Genomic DNA, 20,047 nt, shown 5'->3' on the forward strand with positions numbered 1-20,047 from the left:
TAGGAACCATGAGGTTGCAGGTTCAATCCCTGGCCGTGCTCAGCGGGTTAAGGATTCGGCGTTGCCATGAGCTGTGGTGTAGGTTGCAGACGCAGCTGGGATCCCACGTTGCTGTGGCTCTAGAGTAGGCTGGCAGCTATAGCTCCAATTAGACCCCTAGCCTGGGAACCTCCATATGCTGCAGGAGCGGCCCTAGAAAAGGCGAAAAGACCAAAAAAAAAAAAAAAAAAAAAAAAAAAAAAATAGAGCTTCTGAAGTTGCAAAAATACTGCTGCTGTGGTCCTGAACCAAGAGGTCAGAAAGGAATTTAGGGGAAGGCCTAATATGTATTAAACACTTGTGTGCCTCGCTATAGACATTATCTCATGAATAGTCACAATATTTCTGTGAAGTCATATTAGTCTCATTTCCTAAGAAATACAAATGGAAGCTCAGAGAGGTGGGAGAATTTTCCAAGGTCACAAAACTGATAATGATGGTTATGCTAGCTAATGTTTGTTGCATTAACTCATTAATTCACAAAACCCTATAAGGTGGATACCATTATTATGCTCAGTTTAAAAAATGAGAAAACAGGAGTTCTCATTGTGACTCAGTGAGTTAAGAACCTGACTAGTAACCATGAGGATGTGGGGGTTGATCCCTGGCCTCACTCAGTGGGTTAAGGATCCGGCATTGCCATGAGCTGTGGTATAGGCACAGGCACCGCCTGAATCTAGTGTTGCTGTGACTGTGGCGTAGCGCTGACAGCTGCAGCTCTGATTCGGCCTGGGAACTTCCATATGCTGTGAGTGTAGCCATAAAAAAGACCAAAAAAAAAGGAGAGAGAGAGAACAGTACATAAGTAACTTGTCTGCAGTCCTTGGCTGGCAAGTGGGTAAAATAAGATTAACCCACACGGTCGAACCCCGGAGCCTGCCTGTGCTTGTTCCTGATGCCATGCTGTTTATCTTAAGGGACCATCTTATTCATTTGAGAGAAATGAAAATGCTTGGAATTCTGCACAGAGTTGGTGCTCAATATATGTTATCATTAGACTGAATCTTTCTTGATTTTTTTCCTAAGGAACTCATGATACAGATGGGAGAATGAGCTTAGACTGTGTAACAATTTCCTGTCACTTCCTTTTCAACTGGATAGCCTGCTTCAATTGGTAACAGAATGGGAGTGTCATTGTTCATTATTATCCTATTCATCTACCCCACAAATATTCCATGAGCCCTAGACTCTAAGCCTATTGATGAAACAAAACCACAAAGAAGTCAGCCATGATAACATGTGTTAATAATCTCCCAGCAAGGAATAGCTCGCTGGGGCCCAACAATGACCACAGTGAACAATTTTTAATTATTGAAATAAAAACTTATATTTTTATATATTTTTTTCTTTTTACAGCCACACTGGTAGCATATGCAAGTTCCTGGGCTAGGGGTCAAATCAGAGCTGCATCTGCTGGCCTACACCACAGCCATGGCAACACAGGATCTGAGCTGCATCTGTGACCTACACTGCAGCTTGCAGCAACACCAGATCCTTAACCCACTGAGTGAGTCCAAGGGTCGAACCCACATTCTCATGGACACTGTGTAAGGTTCTTAACCTGCTGAATCACAACAGGAACTCCAAAACTTGACTTTTCAAAAAATTATTTAAAATTACTGTAAATTTTAAATTTATCATCGAAGTTAAAATTAAACTGATTTTTATTAGTGAAATCCAGTGCAACTCTCTTTTACTTTTATTTTGCTTGACTTCACTTAATCCTCACAAGACCTCAATGAGGCAGGTTCCTCAGTCTGCCTTTACAGAAAAGGGGACAGTGATTCATGGAGATTGAGGGGCGTGCTTAGGATCAAAGGATCCCTAGTGCCCATGCACTCTCCATGAGCTGACAATTCCCTCCAAAGTCATGGGGATTCAGAACCTGTTGCCAAATCAGAGTCATCTACAGTCTTCAGATGTGAGCCTTGTGTTTTTGACCCAAAGTGAAGGAGAAGCCATGATTCCAGAAGGAAAGACCTGGCAACAAATGCTGTGACAAACATACAGATAATAATGCCCTGAATCTTTCCCCAAGGAGAGCCACAGTCACTTATTTAGGTATCACACATTAGGGACAGTGTGTGATACCCTAAAAAGTGACAGCCTTTTAAGAATTATGGGACACAAGAAATGAACTGACATTTTTTTTTTTTTTAAGGCCACACCTGCAGCATATTGACGTTCCTGGGCTAGGGGTTGAAACAGAGCTGTATTTGCAGCCTACACCACGACTGTTGCAACACCAGATCCTTAACTCAGTTGAGCAAGGCCAGGGATCGAACCTGCATCCTCACAGACACTACATCAGGTTCTTAACCCACTGAGCCACAACAGGAACTCCTGAACTGGCAGTGTTAACTAGGGGCCTGAAACATTTACATGACTTCCCCTTAGAGGAGGGTCTCATAGTGGGTCCATGGAGTCCAGGGACCCATCCTACAGTCATTTTCCCACTTCCTGATATTTAACTGGAGCACATGCATGCGGCAGTTTGTACAACCTTCTTTCTACATTGTTCTTTGTCCAGTGGAATAAAAGTTACCATAGTGGGGAGAGCCCAGTGGAAGCCCTATAAGCCCAACACCACGTGCAGCAGTCGGAAGAGTAAATCAAGACCAATGTCAAATCCTATCTAATTAATTGAAGATCATCATTCATGGTGAAGGGAGGACAGAGTTAGCTATTGAAAGGTTCCAACATCAGCCAAATCAAAGTCAGTTTCACAGCTTGGTCTCCATTGCTATAGAAATTTTCAAATTTAGTTATGGGAATAAATTAATTTTGTCTTTTTCTTTCTATATACCTTTAGATATGCTTCCAACACAATGTATATAAAATCTTAGACAATGTATATAAAATCTTAGACAATGTACACTGATTTTTTTTCTTTTTAAAAATTCATTTTTACCTATGGGTAATGCAAATACTATGCTATCACTCACTTGTCAATTTTTAAGTCAGTGACAACTTTGGATATGTAACCATATGAGGGAGCAGAACCCCAGGAAATTTTAAATGCTTAGTCCAAAGTTCTGGAGAAAGTGCCCTAATCATACCACTGACATAATGATTCAGTTTTGCTATATAAAAAGGAGTTTGTCCTAAAAGGAATAATTCAATGTTCTTGCACAAATATCAACATATTTATTTCCATGATTTTAGACGAGAATGTAAGATGACTATTCCTTGAATACTTTCAAATTTTACACCAGAGATGAACACATTTGCATGTACAGGTTTAAACTGTATTAAGCTTTATAGAGAATGGGTAATATAAAATATCAAACATAAAACCTGTTCTCAAAGAACTCACAAGTGACCTGCTTATTTAGACTATGATTTGAGTAGTATTAGAGTATGTAGTTAAATTCAAAATAAACTTAAAGAGTTCTAAAAATAATTACAAACATGTAAAAGAGGTCAGGATCTGGTGTCAGACTGAATGGACGCAACTCCAAGCCTCCTAGCTATGTGGCTTTGGTAGGTAGTATCACTTTGCTGAGCCTCACTTTCCCTCTCTGTAAAATGGGTTCATGTGAAGACTGACTGTGATCATAAAAAGCAGAGTTTAATAAGAGTTCCTGCTGTGGTGCAGTGGGTTAATGATGAGGCTTGTCTCTGGTGCTGCCCAGCCCAGTGGGTTAAGGATTCTGCATTGCCGCAGCACTGGCATATGTCACAGATGCAGCTTAGATTCAATCCCTGGCCTGGGGAACTTCCAAATGCCACAGGTGTGGCTGAAAGAAAAAAAAAAAAAGCAGACCTAGCACACAGTACATACTTGAATATTAGTAGCTATTATTTTAATTATTTATTATTGGGGAACAAGTCCCTTGTGAAAAAGAGGAATATTGGTAGTCAACAAAATCAAGTTCTTTCAGACATTAAGAAGAAATTTTGAAAGCCAGAATCTTTTAAAAATTCCCTACCAACAGCCCCTAGGAATATTGAGTTCACAATAATGGGACACTGAATAATTAACATTGACTATAATGAGTTCAATACCTCATAAAAGCATCCCCCCCTCAAATTGTCAGTGTTCTCAGGCCCTGATTCCTCTATTTTTTTCTCTCCTGTAATCAAGATCATCAACATCCCTACCACTCATTCAGTTTTCTTTGCTCATGCTTTTTCTTTCAAAAAAAAAAAAAAATTGGGAGTTCCTGTCGTGTGCAGTGGAAATGAATCTGACAAGGAACCATGAGGTTGCAGGTTTGATCCCTGGCCTCGCTCAGTAGGTTAAGGATCTGGCTTTGCCGTGAGCTGTGCTGTAGGTCACAGACACAGCTCAGATCTGGTGTTGCTGTGGCTGTGGTGTAGGCCAGGGGCAACAGCTCCAATTAGACCCCTAGTCTGGGAACCTCCATATACCATGGGTGCGGCCCTCAAAAAAAGACAAAAAAAATTCCACCCCGCCCCTACCTCGTTGGGGGTTGGCTAGTGAGCACGCGGGGGTGGGGTCTGTGAGGTGCAGAGTTGGCGGCTCTGGCACCTGTTCGTCGCCCCTGAGCACCAACCTTCCACCGCGCCAGTCCTCACTTATCTTTCAGGTACCAGTGCAAAAGTGACTCCTGCTTTGGGGCTGTAGCAATGTTTTATCTTTAAAAAAAACATTGTTGGCATAGGCATGAGGTTTAGGTGAAGGGCTTTTAGGGTTTAGGTAAAGAACACAAAGGAGTTCTCTTGTGGCACGGTGGGTTAAGGATCTGGCGTTGTCACTGCAGCGGCTTGGGTCCCTGCTATGGCACGGGTTCCTTCCCTGGCCCAGGAACTTCCACGTGCTATGGGCAAAGCCAAAAAAAAAAAAAAAAAAAAAAAAAAAAATCAGTTGGCTATTTGTTGAATGTTTCTGGGTTCTCTGCCCTGGTCCATTGATCTCCATGCCTTCTTGTCTGCCAACACCACAGTCTTCACCAAAGTAGCTTTACAGCAAGCCACAATATGGGGTGGAAGATTCCTCCCACTTTATTCTTTTTTTCATTTTGGCAGACCCTCAGCATAAGAAGTTCCGCAGCCAGAGATCAGATCCAAGCCAAAGTTACCACCTATGCCACACCTGTGGCAACCCACAGCTTAACCAACCATGCCAGGCCAGGGATTGAACCTACGTCCCAGAGTAGCAGAGACACTGCCAATCCCATTGTGCCACAGCAGGAACTCCTTATTTTTATTATTATTATTTATTATTAAGGTATTATGTGTATACAATATAATTAGCCCATTTTATGTGTTCAGTTCAATGATTTTTAAAGTAAGTTCAGTTACACTTACTAAATTTTAGTAAATAACACTGAGCTTAATCCATTTAGTTGAAGCTGGATCTATTGCAGGCTGTTGTAGAACATTTTGATAGCTCCAAGGATCCCTCTTGTCCATATACACTCTGTTCCCCTCCACCAGCCCCTGACAACCACTAATCTGTTTTCTTTCTCTATTGATTGGCCTATTCCATACATTTCATATAAATAAAATCTCACACCATGTGAAAAAAAAAAGACAAAAAAAATAAAATAAATAAATAAATATTATTACTGTTTTAATTAAAGTTTATTGGAGTATAGTTGATTTACAATGCTGTGCTAGTTTCAGGTGTATAGCAAAGTGATTCAGTTATATATGTAGTGTGTGTGTGTAAATGTCTGCATACACACACACACACACACACATTTTTCAGATTCTTTTCCCTTAAAGGGTTCCCTGTGCTATATAGCAGGTCCTTGATGGTTGCTTATTTTATTTTAGTGTGTATCTGTTAATCCCAACCTCCTCATTTACCTCCCTCCACCCCAACATTTCCCCTTTGGTAACCATAGTTTGATTTTGAGATCTGTGAGTCTGTTTCTGTTTTGTAAATAAGTTCATTTGAATCATTTCGGTTTTTTGTGCTTTTTTTTTTTTAATGATCTCATACGGTATTTGACTTTCTCTGTCTGACTTACTTCATTTAGGATGATAATCTCTAGATCCATCCATGTTGTGGCAAATGGTATTATTTCATTCTTTTTTATGGCTGAATAATAGTAATTATTATTATGTGCTTTAAAATCTACTTGTTACCTCTGCTATGACTTTGTGATTGGGGCCCTGAGCACAGATGCTGTGAAAGCAGGATGTTTAGAGCACCAACAAACAATTCAACAGAGCTCTGCTCAACAGCCCAATAGGAAAGGGACCACTTCCTAAATTAGTGACAAGTGACAGGTGTCATGGACATCTAAGTTTCATGCCCTCCCTTTTCTTTTTCTGTGCTAGAGAGACAAGTGCTGAAATGAAAAGCCTCGCTGTGCCTTGCAAGAAGACATAATGTACATCATATGACACATTTATCCTTTGAAATATTTTGATTCACTGGGCAGACATTTCACTAAAGCAACAGTTTTTGGTGAAATGATTGCTGGAAGTGAATTATCCTTGAACATTTTCACTCCTTATAGTAAGTGAACAATAAATGTCACACTGGTAAATGATATTTGACTCTCAAAGCTTAGAAAAGTTACAGTGACCAGGTTTCTTACCTACAACAATGCCGTAGGAAAAAAACAGAAAGTAGATATTGGGGGCAAAACTGCTCAACATGAGGCCTCCTGCTACCATGAAGCCACTGAAGATTGTCACGGCTCTTGCTCCAAAAGATGAGACACATAGGCTGCAGACAGGACCTAAAATCATACATGAAAACTTCACTTATTTAACAATAACCTCCTCTCTACAATGCAAATTACTCATCCCATCATAAGTTTAAAGTGATTCTTTCCATTATAAAATAACAATGATAGGGAGTTCCCATTGCAGCTCAGCTGAGTTAAGAACCCAACTAATATCTATGAGGATGTGGGTTTGATCCCTGGCCTTGCTCAGTGGGTTAAGGATCCAACATTGCCATGAGCTGTGGTATAGGTCACAGAGGCAGCTCAGATCCTGTGTTGCTGTGGCTGTGGCATAGGCTGGCATTTATGGCTCCAATTCAACTCCTAGCCTGGGAACTTCCATATGTCGTGGGTGTGGCCCTAAGAAAAAAAAAACAAAAAGAAATTGGGGTTCTGGAGTCAGACTTTATTCAATTTGGCAGGGAGCGTTACAGCAGCAGTCTCTCCCAAGTAGCACTGAAGAAGTAGGAACCCAGCAATCTGATTCTGGAACCCGTCCTCTTAACCCTCACACTCTTCTGAGGACTTCCTTCTCCCATATGTGCCATACATCGCTTCTACTCAGAGCTCTAATCCAGTACCAGGCCAGTCACAGAATGGATGATAAGCATAACCTTGATAATGCACTACATGCAATCAAGAGCAACCCTATAGCGGGATGAAGTGAGGGGAGAGGTGATTGCTCCCTTCCTAAAGAATATTCCGGCAGGTGCGGCCAGTGCCTGCACCCCACCCACCCAGGCCTGAATGTCAGTATCACTGTTCTGCATCCCACATGTAACCTGGAACTGTGGGGAGGAAGTACACTGTTGACTGATAAGCAAAAGAGACCATTATCTGGACAAGTTCTACCCATGGGATTTAAGGGGTAGTGAAATTCTTTCATGGGAGGAAAATGAAGCTCAGAGAAGTTGTCCAAGACCATGGTAGAAAACAGAGCCCAACATTTGAAAGCAAAGAGAGGCATTCCCATTATGGCTCAGCTGGTTAAGAACCAGACACAGTGTCTGTGAGGATGCGGGTTCGATCCCTGGCCTGATTCGAGCCCTAACCCAGGAACTTTCATATGCCACAGGTGTGGCTATAAAAAGGGAAAAAAAAAAAAAAAAAAGGAAGAAAGCAGAGAGAAATATCTTGAGTTGACCACAATCTTTCAAGGTACAAATTATTATAAGCGGTATACGGAAATGGTCACACAGCAGAACTAGTCACAGTAGCCAGCCAAGATATTCTTCAGATGTAAAAGGCATAAGTAGATTCTGGCATATTCATACAATGGACTACCTTTGGCCATTATAATGAAGAACTTACAGCTACACAGGGCCCTGTGGGTATATCTCACAAATGTATGTGGAGTGAAAGACACAACACAGAAAAGCATGCTGTGTAGTTCCAATCATAAAATGTACAGGAATTCCCGCTGTGGTGCACAGGGACCAGTGGCATCTTGGGAGCACTGGGATACAGGTTCAATTCCTGGCCCAGCACAGTGGATTAAGGATTCAGGGTTGCTGTAGCTGTGGCACAGGTCACTGCTATGGCTCAGATTCAATCCCTGGCCCAGGAACTTCCATATGCCATGGACGTGGCCATAAAAAAAAAAAAAGGACAAAAACAGGCAAAATTAATCTACAGTCAGAAGGGGCAAGGAGCTATTAACTAGAAAAACACAGTCCAGCTTCCAGGTATTGCCAACATCCTTTTTCTGGACGTGTACGTGCTTGTTATGTGGGTGTATCTGGCTTGTAAAAAATTCATTGAACTACGCTTTCATGACATGTATATTTTCTGTACCTATCTTCAACGCTGACAAAAAAATTAAGAAACCTCAGCTGAGACGGTGTTGTCCACTTGAAGTCTCATTGTTATAATAAGTGGTACAGCCAAGACCTAATGATGCCAAGTCCAACATTCTTGCTGATACCAGAGTCTCTTTTTTGGCTATGCCCATGGCATGTGGAAATTCCCAGGCCAGGGACTGAACCCACGTCACAGCAGTGACAACACCAGATCCTTTACCTGCTGAGCCAACACCAGAGTACCTTTTTGTTTTTTCTTTTTTGGCCACCCCATGGCATATGGAGTTCCCAGGCAAGGGGTAAGATCTGAGCCACAGTTGTGATCCACGCCACAGCTGTGGCAACACTGGATCCTTTAACCCAATACTGCTGACCAGGGATCAAACCTGTGTCCCAGCGCTCCAAGAGATGCTGCCCATTCCATTGTGCCACAGCAGGAACTCCCTAGAGTACCTTAAGTGCATAATTAAGACCAGGTTATGGAGTTCCCGTCGTGGCGCAGTGGATAACGAATCCGACTGGGAACCATGAGGTTGCGGGTTCGGTCCCTGCCCTTGCTCAGTGGGTTAACGATCCGGCGTTGCCGTGAGCTGTGGTGTAGGTTGCAGACGCGGCTTGGATCGCGCGTTGCTGTGGCTCTGGCGTAGGCTGGCGGCTACAGCTCCGATTCGACCCCTAGCCTGGGAACCTCCATATGCCGCGGGAGCGGCCCAAGAAATAGCAAAAAGACAAAAAAAAAAAAAAAAAAAAAAAAAAGACCAGGTTATAACCACTGAGATGCCATTAGCTTTCAAAGCCTACAGCTATCCCCTGCTCCTCCCCAGATAGCATCTGGCTCCTGTCATTTCAGGACCTTGTGAGTGAGTCAGTACAGGAAAGCAGACACATATTTATACATATTTATTCATGTTACATATTTACATGACAAACAGAGGGGAACATTCTATACCAGTTTTGGGAGGAAAATCCATTTGAAAGACCAAACTTATCATTGATAGTTGAGCTGTCTATATACCTGATGAGAAATACTTAGATACCTCAAAAATAGAAATGATTAAAAAAAATAGAAATGATTTTTAAGAGTCAAATTTCATAAATGGATGTCTGACATCATAAAGTCATGACCCTTCTCTGTTGTTTACAAACTGTATTGACATTGAAAGTCAGTGTTTACAAATTGAACAGGCACACAGAACTGAAAGAGAGATTTTTACTGGCATACTTGAAAAGTTTCAAGTTTCCTTCTCAGAGTAGGACTTTAAATTTATGCTTCTTTTAATACATGCTAACTCCACAAGGAATCCCAGGGTTTGGGAAGCTGAGGGTGGGATGAAGGGTAATAATTTTTACAGCATGTACAACCAAAAGCACTATGTTATAAAGTACATAGTATTATCATCAATTTTTGGATAAATTCTTAAATCACTTTTGCCTAGTACATGACTCTTTGGAAAATAATTAAGCATAAGGAAGAAATGAGCACTCATTCTATGAGGCCACCATCACTCTAATACCAAAACCAGACAAAGATACCACAAAAAAAGAAAACTACAGGCCAATTTCACTGATGAACATCGATGCAAAAATCCTCAACAAAATACTAGCAAACCACATCCAACAATACATTAAAAGGATTGTACATCATGATCAAGTGGGATTTATCACAGGGATGCAAGGGTTCTTCAATATCTGCAAATCCATCAGTGTGATACACCACATTAACAAACGAAGAATAAAAACAGTATGATCCTCTCAATAGACGTGGAAAAAGCCTTTGACAAAATCCAACACCCATTTCTGATAAAAAACCCTTCAGAAAGTGGGCATAGAGGGAACCTACCTCAACATAAAAGGCCATATATGACAAACCCACAGTGAACATCATTCTCAATGGTGGAAAAGCTGAAAGAATTCCCACTGAGATCAGGAACAAGACAAGGATGTCCGCTCTCGCCACTACTCTTCAACATAGTTTTGGAAGTCCTAGACACAGCAATCAGAGAAGTAAAAGAAATAAAAGGAATCCAAATTGGAAAGGAAGAAGTAAAACTATCACTATTTGCAGATGACATAATACTATACCTAGAGAATCCTAAAGACTCTACCAGAAAACAGAGCTCATCCACGAATTTGGCAAAGTCGCAGGATACAAAATTAATACACAGAAATCGATGGCATTTCGTTTTTTTTTCTTTTTTTGTCTTTTTGCCTTTTCTAGGGCTGATCCTGCGGCATATGGAGGTTCCCAGGCTAGAGGTCTAATTGGAGCAGTAGCCACCGGCCTACGCCAGAGCCACAGCAACACAGTATCCGAGCCGTGTTTGCAACCTACACTACTGCTCACAGCAATGCTGGATCCTTAACCCACTGAGCAAGGGCAGGGATCAAACCTGCAACCTCATGGTTCCTAGTCAGATTTGTTAGCCACTGAGTCACGATGGGAACTCCTTGATGGCATTTCTACATACTAACAATGAAAGATCAGAAAGAGAAATTAGGGAAGCAATCCCGTTTACCATTGCATCCAAAAGAATAAAATACCTAGGAGTAAACCTACCTAAAGAGACAAAAGACCTATATTCTGAAAACTACAAGCCACTGATGAAAGAAATCAAAGATGACACAAATAGATGGAAAGATATACCATGCTCATGGATTGGAAGAGTTAATATTATCAAAATGACTATACTACCTAAGGCAATCTACAGATTCAATGCAATCCCTACCAAATTACCAAGGACATTTTTCACAGAACTTGAACAAAATATTTTAAAGTTTGTTTGGAAGCACAAAAGACCCAGAATAGCCAAAGACATCCTGAAAAAGAAAAATGGAGCTGGAGGAATCAGGCTCCCGGACTTCAGACTATACTACAAAGCAACAGTCATCAAAACCGCATGGTACTGGCACAAAGACAGAAATATAGATCAGTGGAACAGGATAGAAAGCCCAGAATTAAACCCACACACCTACAGCCAACTAATCTATGACAAAGGAGGCAAGGATATACAATGGAGAAAGGACAGATTGTTCAATAAGTGGTGCTGGGAAAACTGGACAGCCACATGGAAAAGAATGAAATTAGAACACTCCCTAACATCACACACAAAAATAAACTCAAAATGGATTAAAGACCTGGATATAAGACCAGATACTATAAAACTCTTAGAGGAAAACAGAGGCCAAACACTCTCTGACCTAAATGATAGCAACATCTTCTCAGATCCACCTCTTAGAGTATTGACAATAAAAACAAAAATAAACAAATGGGACCTAATCAAACGTCAAAGTCTTTGCACAGCATAGGAAATGCTAAACAAAAAGAAAAGACAACCCACAGAATGGGAGAAAATCTTTGCAAGTGAATCAACTGACAAGGGATTAATCTCCAAAATTTATAAACACCTTCTGTAGCTCCACACCAAAAAAAAAAAAAAAAACAACCCCATCAAAAAATGAGCAGAAGATCTAAACAGACAGTTCTCCAAAGAAGACATACAAATGGCCAAAAAACACATGAAAAGATGTTCAACATCACTCATTATTAGAGAAATGCAAATCAAAACCACCATGAGGTACCACCTTATACCAGAATGGCCAGCATCAAAAAGTCTACAAACAATAAGTGCTAGAGAGGGTCTGGAGAAAAAGGAACACTAGTACACTGTTGGTGGGATTGTAAATTGGTGCAACCACTGTGGAAAACAGTATGGAGATGCCTCAGAAAACTAAACATAGAACTACCATTTGATCCAGCAATCCCACTTCTGGGCATCTATCCAGAGAAAACCATGACTCACAAAGATACATGTACTCCAATGTTCATTACAGCACTATTTACAATAGCCAAGACATGGAAACAACCTAAATGTCCATCAACAGAGGAGTGGATCAAGAAGAAGTGGTACATATACACAATGGAATATTACTCAGCCGTTAAAAGGAATGAAATACCAGCACTTTTAGCAACATGGATGGACCTAGAAATTACCATGCTAAGTAAAGTCAGTCATACAATGAGACACCAACATCAAATGCTTTCACTGACATGTGGAATGTGAAAAAAGGACAGACGGAACTTCTTTGCAGAGCAGATTCTGACTCACAGACATTGAAAAACTTATGGTCTCCGGAGGAGACAGTTTGGGGGGTGGGAGGATGTGCTTGGGTTGTGGGATGGAAATCCTGTGAAATTGGATTGATATGATAATTATACAACTATAGATGTGATAAATTCATTTGAGTAATAAAAAAAAGGAAGAAATGAGCAGAAATTCTTTGACAGATGAAAACAGTACATTGAAAACTTCTTTAAAAATTGTCACCTAAAAAAAAATTAAAAAAAAAAAAAAACAAAAACAAAAACACAGAGTTCCCATCATAGTTCAGTGGTTAATGAATCCGACTAGGGACCATGAGGTGTCAGGTTGGATCCCTGGCCTTGCTCAGTGAATTAAGGATCTGGCGTTGCCATGAGCTCTGGTGTAGGTCACAGACGTGGCTCGAATCTGGCATGGCTGTAGCCGTGGTGTAGGCTAGCAGCTATAGCTCCAGTTAGACCCCTAGCCTGGGAACCTCCATGAACTGGAAGTGCAGCCCTAAAAAGACAAAGAAAAAAAAAAAGATAGCAAATAACAAGAGCTGATGAAGAAGATGTGGATAAAAGGGAGCCCTCAGGCACTCTTGGTGGGAATGCAAATTGGTGTAGCCACAATGGAAAACAATATGGAGATTTCTCAAAAACTTAAAATTAGGAGCTCCCTGGTGGTAAAGTGGGTTAAGGATATGGGGATATGGAGTTGTCACTGCTGTGGCTCAGGTCACATATATGGCATGGGTTCAATTTCCGGCCCTGGAATTGCCTCATGCCACAGGTGCAGCAAAACAAACAAAAAGCTTAATAATAGATCTACCATATGATCCAACAATTCCACTCCGGGATGTTTATCCAAGGAAAACAAAAATAATAATTCAAAAACACATAAGCATCCCAATGTTCGAGCAGTACTATTTAGACTAGCCAAGATATGAAACCAACCTATATATCCATAAATAAATGCATAGATGAAGAAGACGTGGTACATATTTACAATGGAATATTAGTCATAAAAAACAGAAATCTTGTCACTTGCAACAGCATGGATTAGGGAGTATTACATTAAGTGAAATGAAGTCTGACAGAGAAAGACAAATACTTGTTATGATTTCACTTATATGTGTAATCTAAAAACCAAAACAGGAGTTCCCATCGTGGCACAATGGAAACGAATCCAACTAGGAACCATAAGGTTGCAGGTTCGATCCCTGGCCTCTCTCAGTGGGTTAAGGCTCCAGCATTGCTGTGAGCAGTGGTGTAGGTCGCAGACATGGCTCAGATCTGGCATTGCCGTGGCTGTGGTATAGGCCAGCAGCTTCAGCTCCGATTAGACCCCTAGCCTGGGAACCTCCATATGCCACGTGTGTGGCCCTAAAAGGACAAAGACCAAAATAAATAAATAAATAAAAAATAAAAACCAAAACAAATGAACAAACATATCTAAACAAAAACAGAGTCATAGATATAAAGAACCAACTGGTAGTTGATGGAGAGGAGAAGGTTGTGGGGAGGAGAGGAATGAATGAGCATGACTAAGTACAAACTTCTAGTTACAGAATAAATGAGTCACAGGTATGAAAGGTACAGAAATATACAGTGGGGAATATAGTCAATAATGATGTAATATCTTAAAGTATGGCAACATATTGTAATTAGACTTACTGTGGTGATCATTTTGAAATGTATAGAAATATCAAATCACTAAGCTGTGTAGTGGAACTAACACAGTGTTGTAAGTCAGACATACTTCACAAACAAACAAACAAGCCAACAAACAGGCTCACAGGAAAAGACATCAAATTTTTGGTTACCAAAGGTAGGGGAGGGGAGGGGAAATTAGATGAAAGTGGTTAAACGGTACGAACTTATAATTAGAAGATAAATAAGTACTAGAGATTTAACGTATAACATGATAAATATAAATAATGCTGTTGTATGTTATATATGAAAGTCATTCAGAGAATAAATCCTAAGAGTTTTCATCATGAGGAAAAAATATTTTTTTCTATCTCTTTAATGTTGATCTGCAGGAGATGATGGGTGTTCACTAACTGCGATAATCATTTCATGATATATGTAAGTCAAATCATTATTCTGTACACTTTAAATTTATACAGCACTGTATATCAATTATATCGCAATAAAACTAGGAGGAAAAAATTCTCTTTCACACATCAACTGCTGCTCAAATAGAGGAAAAAATCTTGATGTCAGAGGTTAAAGACAAAGAATTTTAGAGCTTGAAGAGACCTTGGAAAGCGTCCAAAGACCTCATTTAAAAACGATAAAACTGGAGTTCCCATCGTGGCTCAGTGATTAACGAACCCGACTAGCCTCCATGAGGACACAGTTTCAATCCCTGGCCTCGCTCAGTGGATTAAGGATCAGGCATTTCCATGCGTTGTGGCATAGGTCGCATACGTGGCTCAGATCCCAAGTTGCTGTGGCTGTGCCATAGGCCAGCAGCTACAGCTGATTCGACCCCCCTAGCCTGGGAACCTCCATATGCTGCAGGTGCTGCCCTAAAAAGAAAAAAAAAGACCAAAAAATGATGAAACTTTAGTTCAGAAGGATCATGTGATTTGACCAAGAATCCATAGCTAATCAATGGCACAGCTAAGGCCACCAAAATAAATCCAGCATTCTTCCCAATTGACAAGTTATTTCCCGGGATGGGATTAAGATGGCGAATAGAAGGACTGGAGCTCAACTTCTCTCCTAAAAACAACAAAAACTACAAAAAAATGCTGAGCAACCTTCAACCAAATGGACTAGAAACTTTCAAAAAGATATCCTACTCCAGAAGACAGAGGAGGCCACATCAAGAGGTAGGAGGGGCAATTACACGCTATAAGCAACCCCATACCTCCTGGGTGGGAAGCCCCACAGACCGGAAACTAACTGGTTCACAGAGACTCACCTACAGGAGTGAGAGTTCTGAGCCCTACATCAAACTCCCACGTGTGGGGATCTGGCACTGGGTGAAAGAGCTCCCCCCACCACCCCAGCATCTGGCATTGAAGCCCAGTGGGGCCTGTGCGCAGGAGCTCCACAGGACTTGGGGAAACGGAGACCCCATTCTGAAAAAGGGCACACAGACTTTCACATGCACTGGGTCCCAGGGCAAAGCAAAATCTCCATAGGAATCTGGGTCAGACCTGACTGAAGTTCTTGGAGGACCTCCCTGGGAAAACAGGGGTGAATGTGGCTTGTTGTGGGGGAAGGGCATTGGAAGCAAAGCTCTTGGGAATATTCAGCAGCATGCCTTTCTCTGGAGGTGGCCATTGTGGGAAAATCTGGCCCCACCCATCAGCGCTGAGAAGCCCCAGGCAAACAATCCAGGTGGGATCACAGCCCCGCCCTTCAGTAAATCAGCTGTTTAAAGACCCCCAGGCACACAGCTCCCTCTAATCTCACCCAGAGACAAAGCCCCACCCACCAGAGGGATAGTAATCAGCTCCACTTACCAGTGGGCAGGCATCAGTCCCTCCTATTGGGAAGCCTATAGCAAACTGCCCCCTCCCCCCATACCAACTTCAGCCACAAGGGGGGCAGATGCCAGAAGTAAGAGAGGCTACAACTCTATTGCCCACAAAAAGAGAAGTATTTGCACAGGCACCTTGATTTTTCTCAAGAAATCTAATAAAAGTCAAAAAAAAAGTACGTACTTTTGTCAGTGTCTCACAGCTTAAGCAGTTTTAATTTATGGAAGATGAACATATTTATGGTTATTTTGGTGTTTAAAAGCTTACAGAAAATTATTTTATTCTCATCCTCAGAACCAGGGTTATTTTTAGACTTGATTCACACAGCTTTAAACCAGGAGACCCATGTTTCATCAATAACAATAAGGGCAAAGTGTAACTGGAAGTGACCATTGAGTCACAACCGCAAAATTTGATACATTTCCACGTTTAGCTCTTTTTAATAATCGGTGAGCTCTCCAAGATGACAAACCATAGACTACACCCCAGCACTGGACTAGATTCAAGAGATTAATTAAATCAAAAGACCACCCTCAGGAGAGATTTCTTATGAGGCTGCAGGTCTTTTACTTTGCAGAAGGGACCTTTGGAACAAAAGTTGGTTAACTTGTAATATGAACAAGTGACTTCACTTCTTGGGATTTGTAATGTTTTAGAAAAAGGGGAAGGGAAGTGACATCATGGGGTTACCAATTTTTATTTCAAAAAGTAAAGGCTTTTTTTTTTTTTTTTTTTTTTTTTTGGCCACACCTGCATCATGCGGAATTTCCTGGGCCAGGGATCAAATCTGAGTTGTAGCTGTGACCTATGCCACAACTGTAACAATGTCAAATCCTGTGCCAGGCCAGGGGGTGAACCTGAGCCTCAGCAGTGACCCAAGCCACTGCAGAGACAATGATGAATCCTTAAGCTCCTGCACAACAACTATTACTCCAATAAAAAACATTTTTTAAATGTAACATCTATTAACACTGCCAAATCACTACAGAAGTAGAGGGACTATTTTAATAAGGAAATAGTGAGGATATAATTTCAGAGTAAAATGGAAGCCACTAAGGAGACAGTTTGGGGTTGCGAGGGAAGGGTCCCATTGTGGCTCAGCAGGTTACAAACCCAACTAGTGTCAATGAGGATGCAGGTTTGATCCTTGGCCTCACTCAGTGAGCTAAGAATCTGGCACTGCCAGGAGATGCAGTGTCTGGTGTTGCCATGGCTGTGGCTGTAGCTCCAATTCAACCCTAGCCTGGGAACTTCCATATGCCCCAGGTGCAGCCCTAAAAAAGCAAAAAAAAAAAAAAAGAAAGAAAGAAAAAAAGATGATCTCGGGAACTTTACACACACACACATGTGCGTGCACGCGCGCACTGCATTTATATTCTTTTTGACTTTAGAGAGAAGTTTTCTTTAACTTACAGCTACTTGTATGTGTATTGGTATTTAGGAGCCGTTATTACTATTACTACCTTCTCTTTGGGTGATTAATCTTGACTGATTCAATGAACTGAAAATGTTAAGTAGCAGGGCTGGTAGTCAGCACAGAAGAATGGGCTGAAGATGGCAAGTGGCAGTGTGGGGCACTGAGAGGTGTACAGACTCTTAAAAGATCCTCTATGCTCCTGCATACTGGCCTGGAAACATCTGTGGCACAACGCTGACCCGTACTCTCAAAAAAGGCAAGAACCTCTCTAAGAGGAGGATAAGGATGGGCTTTTGAGCCCTACAACCTCTTTATTTATTTATTTATTTATTTATTTGCTTTTTAGGGCCACACCCACGGCATACGTAAGTTCCCAGGCTAGGGTTCGAATCGGAGCTATAGCTGCTGGCCTACACCACAGCCACAGCAAATGGGGATCTGAGCCATATCTGCAACCTACACCATTACTCATAACACCACCAGATCCTTAACCCACTGAGGGAGGCCAGGGATCAAACCCACATCCTCATGGATAACTAGTCGGATTCGTTTCTGCTGAGCCACTGACAGGAACTCACCCTACAAGCTCTTAAATACTAAATGAAACAAAAATATAAAACAATTTGTTAATAGTCATCTGCAAATCAGACTGATGAATGTAATGCTCAGCCAATGAGGGGAATAAAAATGAGGGAAATTAAACTGAAAACTAGCCAAAAAGGGTTCGGTTATGATCAAGAAAATGAGAAGGATGAGTTGTTCTAAGAAAGTCAGAATGAGCTACAGGTAAGTAATGAAATTGTTTCCTCTAGCTCTTCAGGGAAATGAGGGAAGAGACAGGTAAATTTTTGCTCGCTGTTGAAAGTAGCATGAAGCAAGAAGACATTTCTTAAAATTTAAAAGTTTGCTAAGGACATAAATTTAGGTCTGCATTAATCAAACAAAAAAATAAATATCCGACCACTGTCATTCCTTCACTATTTACCCAAGCATCTGCTCAAGCAGCACTGCTGCAAAATGGACAGGTAAGGAGCCACACATGGAATTTTAAACTTTCCAGTAGCTACAACAGAAAAATGAGAAGAGTTCCCATCGTGGCACAGTGGAAACGAACCCGACTAGGAACCATGAGGTTACGGGTTTGATCCCTGGCCTCCCTCAGTGGGTTAAGGATCTGGTGTTGTTGTGAGCTATGGTGTACGTTTCAGACTCGGCTCAAATCCCGAGATGGCGTAGGCCAGCAGCTGTAGCTCTGATTAGACCCCTAGCCTGGGAATCGCCATATGCCACAGGTGCAACCCTAAAAAGCCAAAAAAAAAAAAAAAAGAAAAAGAAAGAAAAAAAGAAAAAGAAGAGGTAAATTAACTTCAATAATACATTTTATCTAACCAAATATATCAGAAACAATATCATTTTGACATTTCAATATCATTAAAGAGATATTTTACATGCCTTTGTTTTGTACTAAATTTCTGAGATCCAGTGTGTATTTGTTATAGCACATTTCATCTTGAACCAGCCATATTTCAAGCGTCTGATAACTACACATGGCTAGTGTCTACTGCACTAGACCACACAGCACTGGAATCTCACATCACCATAGAAGAGGACACAGAGAACACACACAGTCCAGGATCTAAACCAAAAGGCAAAACAAACACATATTAAAATCTAAGGCCGAGAGTAACAAGCACCAAAAGCAAGGTTTAGATCATGAGTTTGGTTGATTTCAGAGAAGGGCAGTCACCATGATTCTTGAACTGGGCTGTAAAGAGTGGTTATATTGACCAAAGGGATGAAAATACATTCTAAGTGGAGGGAATAGTATCATAATGTGGTTTTTCCAATGTATAGTATTTCTTTTTGTCTTTTTGTCTTTTTAGCGCCGCAACCTCAGCATATGGAGGTTCCCAGGCTAGGGGTCTAAATGGAGCTGTAGCCACCAGCCTACGCCAGAGCCACAGCAACGCGGGATCTGAGCCGCATCTGCAACCTACACGACAGCTCACGGCAATGCCAGATCTTTAACCCACTGAGCAAGTCCAGGGATCAAACACGCAACCTCATGTTTCCTAGTCAGATTCATTTCTGCTGTGCCACTAAGGGACCTCCCCAATGTTTAATTTTTATAAGCCAGTTTACGAAAGAAAGTATTCCCTTTGGGAAATACATCAACTTCCATGCCCTTCTCTCTCTCCAAAAAGTTTCAAAGAGTCCCCAAAGCAGTAGGATGGCCAGCCTGCTGCCAGAAGTAGGCTGATAGTGCACTGAGAAATAAATTATTGCAGTAACCAGGTTGTGTGCTTGCAGCCCCTGCAAAAAAACGCTTACATGCAGAGGGAGTGGGCCCATGAGTCCTACCCCTCCACTCACAAGGCAAGGAGCCCAACAAACCTCCAGGTTTCTCACTCATTACTCCCACTGAGAGCAGGAATTTTAAGTTCATCTTCCTGGGGAAGAGAAAGCCAATAAGGAGTCACACCCACTCAAATCCCTGCTCTCAAGTATCACCTTGCTTGTCGGTTGGTTTGTGGTATTATGTATATCTGCCTTCTTCAAGT

At 41.4% G+C, this 20,047-nt stretch overlaps 1 protein-coding gene across 4 annotated transcripts in view; it reads right to left on the bottom strand.

Moving 5' to 3' along the window:
• Positions 1-20,047, bottom strand: part of SLC16A9 (solute carrier family 16 member 9) — an 83,640-nt gene that overhangs the window by 16,138 nt on the left and 47,455 nt on the right. For 3 of the 4 annotated variants that reach the window (XM_001926829.5, XM_084997021.1, XM_021072688.2), the window contains exon 3: positions 6,558-6,701. The exons of the other annotated variant lie outside the window; for it this stretch is intronic. In XM_001926829.5, the coding sequence (XP_001926864.1) occupies positions 6,558-6,701 (144 nt within the window). The remainder of the gene's footprint in view (positions 1-6,557; positions 6,702-20,047) is intronic. 4 annotated transcript variants of the gene reach the window in all.

The sequence above is a fragment of the Sus scrofa genome, chromosome 14 (genome assembly GCF_054392235.1).
Source record: "Sus scrofa isolate SSC_HxYL_T2T_F1_AM1 chromosome 14, Sscrofa_HxYL_maternal_Yorkshire_Landrace_v2.0, whole genome shotgun sequence".
NCBI lineage: Eukaryota > Metazoa > Chordata > Mammalia > Artiodactyla > Suidae > Sus > Sus scrofa.